Genomic DNA, 8,585 nt, shown 5'->3' on the forward strand with positions numbered 1-8,585 from the left:
ATACTTCGTGTCCACTCGGAGTGGGTCATGCTTTCCTACCAAATAGCATACCTAAACAATATTCCAATAACATACCAACCACTATATGGAATTGGCCCTTTTGAAGAGGATGTGGGTGGCTCTTAAAAGAGGCCTTTGGGTTCAAGTCGGGATGTCGAAGTTCCGAAAGCAGTGCGTTTAACCTCTGAAACCGTACAGGGTGCGTCCCTGGGGTTTCAGAGCGTAGACCACATCCATGGCGGTAACGGTCTTCCTCTCGGTGTAGGTGATGGCATCATGGATCACTTTCTTCAGGAACACCTTCAGGACAAGGCGGGTCTCCTCATAGATCAGACCGGTGATACGCTTCACACCGATAGCGGGCTTGGTGATTCCATGGATCTTTTCACAGAGAACTTTGCGGTGACACTTGGCGCCTCCTTTTCCAAGTTCCTTGCCACCTTTTGCCTCTTTGACTCTTCCAGACATAGATTCGTTGCTCTATTTTCCTTTCCCGACATGAATTTACTGTACTTAAAACCAACTTTATTACAATTACAGCTCATAGCTGTATGGAGGGAAACGGAGGGGGGTGAATGAATGCATCCACATCTATACACACATTTTAATTTTTATTGTGTAAATGTATTTTGAATTTTTTTGTATTTTATTTTTGCTCTTTTTATGTTGGAAAATAAACTGTGTAATTAAAGTCAGTCTTGCATGATTATGTTTTAGATGGGGGATATTTTAGGTCAGTTTCAGCATTATGTACATGGGTGTGTCTGTGGCCCATTTGGCCTGTCCGACAGCTTCCTTCAATGATGGATTATGAGTGGCTCTGTTGATGAACTTCTGATGGGTATTGCTGTGGAGACCTTCACTTTAATTGTACGGTTGTGGGGTTGTGGGAGAAAGTGATCATGTTTCTGATGGAGAGTGGTAGTTTGAGATTGGCGTCTGCAAGCCGGTAGCACAACCCATTGTGCCACATCTTATCAAATGCTTTTTCTATATCAAAGAAAATCGCCAGGGTAGTTCACCGAAGGATGTATCAGACCGCCACAAAAACAACTCCCACCACATATCCTCAGTCTCATCAAGCAGAAGAGAAAGGTCCGGAGTGATTTTATAAGAACAAGAGCACCAAACTTGAAAACAGAAGTCAATTGGTTTCAGAATCATATCAGATATCAACTCACCCTCCACAAATAGAAACAGAGGACTGCCTTCTATCACCAGCTAGATACAGACACCAACCCCCGGACCTTCTGGCAAAAAAATCTAAGCAATTAAAGGAGACAACCAATAATATCATACCTGTGCTAAAGTCTCAAGACCAATTAATTGAAGACAACAAAACAAAAGCTATATTATTTAGAAACCACCTACAAAATGTTAATTCTCATCCCAATTAATCCCTCTATAACAAAGAATGGAAAAACATTGTCAACAGAGAAATATAGAAAACAGTATATACTTCAAATCTGACACCAGTAGACCATCCCCCCACCCTCTCTGTTACTATTGAAGAAATAAAGACTCATCTGAAAAAAAAAGAAAAACAAAGCATCTGGGGAAGACAACATTGACAGCACACACAAGCAAGCACCTGATGAATACCTGCAGCTCCTTTCTAACCTCTTCACCACATGTCTCATGGATGGCCATTTTCCCCTACCTTGGAAATCTGCAGTTGTCACAATGAGTCACAAACCTGGTAAAGACCCACACAACGTCACAAGTCACAGACCAATCAGCCTCCACAGTCATGTTGGGAAGATGTTTGAGGGAGTACTCACCCAAAGACTGAGGAGCCACACTGAGGAAATGGGTCTTTAACTTTAACTTCACAGGCCATGGAAGGCACACTAACTACATACTGAACTAGTATGATTCACCCCACGTTGAAACCCTCTAATAGAGATAGGCCTAAAGAACTCAAAGAGGTCCCAAGTAGAGAGGAGGTGACTCTCCCACACACAAAATAACAACAACTCACACACCAAACATCCATTGGAAAAAATGGCCACTTTTTCATAAATGGATTCTTCATCTTTCCATACACGGGACACCGTCAAATCCAAACACCGAAGATATAGGCTACAGGGAAACAAATACACATGGGATGCCCTAAAGGCAAAGGGGCCCCATCATGTCACCTTGTGGAAGGCCATGTCATCTTGCAGCGGTAGTATATTACCTGTCATTAATAACATCATTCTTCTTCTTTCTTCCCTAGACAGGATCCAGCCTGACAGTCAGGGGGCCAAGAGGACCTGAGGTGCCAATAGGAGGGGTGGTGATACCTCTGTAAGCTGAAACGCAGTAAAACATTCCTCAGACACCCACCCACCCACACAATGAACAGATGGTTTACCTATCCATACAGAGGTGATAGGGATGTGCAAAAATTGTATTGTACTTTTCTTTGCTAACCAATAACAAAGTGTCTTATTATTGGTATGATGTTGCTCATTTCTGGCCCAGGTGACACTATGCCCACAAGATTGCCTCAGATGTAGCATAAAACGACGGCCACAGAAGGAGGGCCCATCTCAACTGTTCATTTCAAAAGAGACAAATGGGGCGGACCCATTGATGCCATAAGGGTCCAAGAGCACATACTGGCACTTTATCATTCAGTGCAGTCTAACATCTCAGATGTGACTAGCTTTAATCTAGCAAATTATTGTTGCCATACTGGTCTCTTACCTGTACTTACTGGCTGCCAGCCCTTGGTTTAGTAATATATAAATAAATACAATATAAATAAATAAATAAATAGTACATAGTACATCTAGGAACAGAGTTAGCTTTTTAGGATAAGGGCTGACAAGGTTTTGACTAGGTGGGCTACAGCTAGTGTCATGAAGTGACTTTTCCCCAGCAGGTTAGGAGAATTATGTTAAGGTTATGAAAAGGGTTAGGGTTACCGACAATGTCACTTCTGGTCGTAGCTGTACTCCATCAAGTCACAATCAACTTACAAGACATCACACAGAGAGCAGACTTGAAGCACAACTGCACTGTCTGGAAGACTGCACCGGACTGAATTGGAATCCCTCCAACAGCACACTAGCTACATTCCACTTTATGGTGTCACAGTCAGCCCCTCGGAACACTGACCCCCAACATTCTCAAACACCTTGGATACCAAAGCCAAACATTCTCGGATCACTCACATGCCCAAATCAACTAGGGTGAATGAAGGCTGCCATGAATTGGATGCTGAAAAGCAAACCTCCTTCACAGAGCAAGATCATAGGACTGGGAGTGAATAATACTCTGTCTGCAGAGGTGTTTGGGGCCTTGTGTTGAACAGCAGGTGAGTCTTTCACTAGTTCCCCTCAACTGCTTGCCATCCCCTATTCTCAACAGCCTTGCTCTTCGCCAGGCTAGAGTGCAGATACTTCACATGTACAGTACAAAAACAAATGACAGCGGGCCTGTTACCACACCCTATAGCCTAGAAAATCTACTTTGACCACAGTGACATTGCTAGTAAGTAGCCTACAGTATAATGGATAGCTCCCCCAACTAGGACATGAAGTGGAAATGGAAGATGGACACACACTGAGGAAAACTCCTACCAACATCAAATCTAATCCAATCACCCATCAAATCAAATCCTATTTGCCACATACACGTGTTTAGCAGATGTTATTGCGGGGTGTGGAGAAATGCTTGTGTTTCTAGCTCCAACAGTGCAGTAATGTCTAACAAGTAATGTCTAACAATTTCACAACAACACACACAAGACGCATCAATCTAACCAAGGCAATGGAATTACAGTGTATACATGTATGGGCGAGCAACGTCAGAGCGGCATAGACTAAGATACAGTACAATAGAGTAGAATACAGTATATACATATGACATGAGTAATGCAAAATATGGAAACGTTATTCAAGTGACTGCTGTTCCATTATGAGTGGCTAGTGGTTGCCGAGAAGAAGAAAAAACACACCTTGGTGGAACCCACGTGGCAAGACAGGAAGGAAGACATGCAGAGGGACTAGTGAAGAGGACATGAAGAAGACAGGAATTATCTCGAATTAAATGAAGAAAGGGGCTCAGAACAGGGTTCAGCCGAGATGCACTGTTGACACCCTCTGCCTAATTTAGGAGCTCAAAGGAATAAGTAAACTCATGTAGGGAGAGATCTCACCGCCACCTACTGGACCAGAAGTCATGTGGCCAACACTCTGCTTAAAATCATTAGGAGCTATAAGGAGTCAGACAACTAACTGGTCAGTCAAGTCATGTAGGGAGGGATTTCATTGCCACCTGCTGGATCAGAAGTCATATTGCCAACACGGGCCTTAAATGCATTAGGAGCTATGAGGAATAAGTCTAATCATCATTCAAGCCACGGAGGGAGGCATTTGAGCACCACCTGCTGGATCTGAAGTACTATTCACAATGGCCACAGAGAGCCACCATTGCTCAACTGGTGCCATTTCCCCAAGTATGTGGTTAAAAAAAAAAAACGACAACAACAGATCATCAAATAGGCAGTGCTTTCAAAACTCTAAACACATTTTCAAGTAGAGTACACCAAATCATAGTTACTTTTTCACCCAACTTAATCAGTGTTTCATCTACAAATACATGCTGCACATTGCATTACATGTTTTTATAAAGTCATTGCTTTCCACAATGCAATGCTCACATTACTTTTGACATGATATTCTATTTCATTTGTTAAAATGTATTTCACTATTACTTAATCTGACAGCTCTGAAATCAGAATCACTTAACTGTTTGGTGTTGACCTGCACATTTTCAGCTGGTTTTTGTCTACTGCAGATTTGGAACACTACATCATGACAATGTATGTTTGTGAAGTATAAAATGAGGGTCACTTCAAATGGTACTACTTGATTAAAAATGGATTGCAACTGTTCTCTCTAACCTAGAGCATTATTTTTCTGTACGCTCTCCTACTGGTATATGGATTGTAAAAAAAAAAAAAACGTTTGAGATGCCATTACATTATATATCCTGTATAACTTCTTCTCGCGGACTATATATTACATCAATGCACCTCCACAATCGTTTTGTTGCAGTGACTTAAAAAGTGGAGATGCCACAGATGACCAGGGAAAGTGGAGGAAATAAAGTGGTTTCCGTGAGAATTACAAGACTGTTTTGGACATTGAGGATCTCTTGAACCACACGACGACTACTGATTCGGGCTGCCCATTTATCAATGGAAGTCATTTTGTAGATTTTCTGGTCTGCCAGAATCAATGTGTGCTCAAAGCATCCTATTTTTAGGATGTGTAGCCTCTTGATGGCAACATCCATATTGCCAGAATTATCGACAGTCACAGCTACAATCTTTGCTCAGTTCTATCTCAAACTCTTCCAGAATGTCTGAGATCTCCTGCCACTACTTCGCCAGTTTGCGATTTTTACACTGCCCTGGCTTGTGTATTGCACTGTAACAGTGAGATAGTGGTCTTGACTCAATAAATACTGACAGACTGTTGCCTAAAGCCCTTGGACTCCACTGTTGCAAAGGGGTGTAGGCCTTACACTATGAACTTGGTCACAGCTAGGTGGCACTCATTCACCCTCTCCTCAGTCATCCTCCCACTAGCTGCCAGCGTGAAGGGGCTTTGGGCTTGTCTGGCTTGGACCAGTGGTATTAGAGGGAGGCGTTGGTTGGTTAGAGGGAGGCGTGGGTTAGAGGGAGGCGTGGGTTGGTTCACACACACAACCCGTGTGTGTGTGTGTGTGTGTGTGTGTGCGCTGTAGCGTGTGTGCTGTAGTGTGTGAGAGACACAGGCTCCGTGTGAGAGACACAGGCTCCGTGCGAGAGATCTCTCTTCTGGATTGGGAATAGCTAAAATGCATCATAGACGAATGTCTTAATCTTATTGCAAATTAGAAACGATTGGTGAAATAAAATGTGCAAGATAACGTTTAGGTTAGCAATAATAAATAGGACATGTATTTTCTTAATTTCTCCAGTACTGAAAGCAGAACCGATAACGTTGGAGTTTATCGATACTACGGTCTTTCATAATTTAGCCCCGGGCCCGTTTAATACCGGGTTTCGGTACCCATCACTACTCCAATCTCGTACTTCCTGTTTACAAAGATGTGCAAAATACTGAGGTGGTCGGAGGAAGCAGACGCGATGCTACAAGACTGTTTTGCTAGTGCAGACTGGGACATGTTGCGGGATTCATCCGATTGCATTTAGGAGTTTACCACAACAGTCACGGTCTTCATCAATAAGTGCATAGATGATGTCATCCCAACAGTGACTATAAGAACGCATCCAAACCAAAAACCATGGTTTACAGGAAATATCCATCTAAAGGCTAGAGCAAGGGTGCCCAGACTTTAGTTAGATAGGAAGAGGGTGGAAAAAGTAGATCCTAATGCGGTCTACCCCCCGCCCCCTCCCCTAGCCAATATTAAATGACATTTCACCTTATTGATTGGATGATTTGCACTGCATGCTGTCAGCAAGCTTTGTATAGTCTGGGTTGTAGCTACTGATTGCTATCTTCAAGCAGGTGTCCAGGTGATCATCTGTTAGAGTGGACCGTTATTTTGACTTGATGATCTTCATGTCTGAAAATGTTGACTCGCAAAGGTAGGTAGATCCAAAAAAACGCTGTCAAGTACATGGCAACTTTTCTCATGTTTGGATATTTTTCCTCCATGATAAGGTTCCCGAAAGTGTTCCCCTGATGCCCTCAATTTGATTTGGAGGTCACTTTGCAGAGTCAAAATTTCACTCTCGATGGCTGATGCCTCCATGTGAAACAATTATGTAATTTATTTTGCAATTTCGTCAATATCAACTTCCACACCAAACATAAAGCACATAAATGTTGCCACAGGTTCCAAGATCATAAATTCTTGAAAGCGTCAGTCAAAGTCTGCGATAATGTTCAACGTATCGACCACAGTCACAAAGTGCTAGTGCCCCTGACTTTCAAGCTCTGACATATTTTTGAAATTCCTCAGTTCATGTTGCTGCGATTGTGAGGACAGCAATTTCAATTTTTGTTTAAATGCTGTCAGTAACAGAGCGAATCATTTAAAAAATATTTGTGTATTTTCCTTGCAGCTCAAAATTGAGCTCATTCAGCCGAACAGTTACGTTGGTCAAAAATGCTCAATTTAACAGCCACACTTTGTCTTGCAACTGCTCATATTCTGCATCTTTTGAAGCCAGAAACTCCTCGATTTCAAATAACAGATCCCTAAATCTCTGCAGGAATTTACCTCTACTAAGCCACCTTACATCTGTGTGTTGCGTGTCTGTCGACACCTCAAATTGAAGTGAAAAGAACACTTACGCATTTATGTACTTTAGGTGCTCTCTCAAATCCTCATCCATCATTTCTCAGTGCCACAGGTTCCAGGATCACCTGGACACCTTTCAATACGGGACAGGGACATGGATGCATACAAGAAAGCCTGCTACCACCTCCGACGAGACATCAAAAGGACAATACAGGAGGAAGGTGGAATCCTATTACACAGTGGAATACTATTACATAACACCATCATCCCAGACACTGTAGACCCACTCCAATTTGCATACCTCCCCAACAGACCCTCAGATGATGCAATCTAATATTATGGGCTATTGTGTGTAGGCCTGTGACACAAAATCGCAATTGAATCCATTTTAAATTCAGGCTTTAACACAACAAAATGCTTTTAAATAGACATTTTTTAACTGTGTCCAGCAAAACTCCACCAGTCAGGCCTTTATGTTAGAGTGCCTGGACGAAAGCCAATCTTCAGTAAAAGGCACATGACAGCCCGTTTGGAGTTTGCCAAAAGGCACCTAAAGAAACAAGATTCTCTGGTCTGATGAAATCAAGATTGAACTCTTTGGCCTGAATGCCAAGCATCACGTCTGGAGGAAATCTGGCACCATCGCTACGGTGAAGCATGGAGGTGGCAGCATCGTGCTGTGGGGGTGTTTTTCAGTTGCAGGGACTGGGAGACTAGTCAGGATCGATGGAAAGATGAACGGAGCAAAGTACAGAGAGATCCTTGATGAAAACTTGCTCAGGACCTGGAGTGAAGGTTGACCTTCCAACAGGACAACAACCCTAAGCACACAGCCAAGACAATGCAGGAATGGCTTTGGGACAAGTCTCTGAATGCCCGTGAGTAGCCCAGCCAGAGCCCGGACTTGAACCTGATTTAACATCTCTGGAGAGACCTGAAAATAGCTGTGCAGCAACGCTCCCCATCCAACCTGACAGAGCTTGAGAGGATCTGCAGAGAAGAATGGGAGAAACTCCTCAAATATAGGTGTGCCAACCTTGTAGCGTCATACCCAAGAAGACAACGCTGTAATCGGTGCCAAAGGTGCTTCAACAAAGTACTGAGTAAAGGGTCTGAATTCTTATATAAATGGGATATTTCAGGTTTTTATTTTTATAAATTAACGAACATTTATAAAAACCTGTTTCTGCTTTGTCATTATGAGGTATTGTGTGTAGATTGATGAGGGGGAAAAACAATTTAATACATTTTAGAATGAGGGTGTAATGTAACAAAATGTGGAAAAAGTCACGTGGTCTGAATACTATCCGAAAGCACTCTGTTAGGGGCCT

The 8,585-nt window shown here is 42.7% G+C and overlaps 1 protein-coding gene across 1 annotated transcript; it reads right to left on the reverse strand.

The window, feature by feature from the left end:
* Positions 1 to 177: 177 nt before the first annotated feature.
* Positions 178 to 468, reverse strand: LOC110486050 (uncharacterized). The gene has a single exon (XM_021557365.3). The coding sequence runs from the start codon at positions 466 to 468 to the stop codon at positions 178 to 180; it is 291 nt and encodes a 96-aa protein (XP_021413040.3).
* Between the last annotated feature and the right edge of the window lie 8,117 nt (positions 469 to 8,585).

Source organism: Oncorhynchus mykiss, chromosome 13, assembly GCF_057628025.1.
Source record: "Oncorhynchus mykiss isolate SJ-2025 chromosome 13, ASM5762802v1, whole genome shotgun sequence".
In the NCBI taxonomy this organism is placed as follows: domain Eukaryota; kingdom Metazoa; phylum Chordata; class Actinopteri; order Salmoniformes; family Salmonidae; genus Oncorhynchus; species Oncorhynchus mykiss.

What these genes read in the sequence shown, in the direction of transcription:
- LOC110486050 (XM_021557365.3), bottom strand. Translation starts at nt 468, where the DNA reads ATGTCTGGAAGAGTCAAAGAGGCAAAAGGTGGCAAGGAACTTGGAAAA.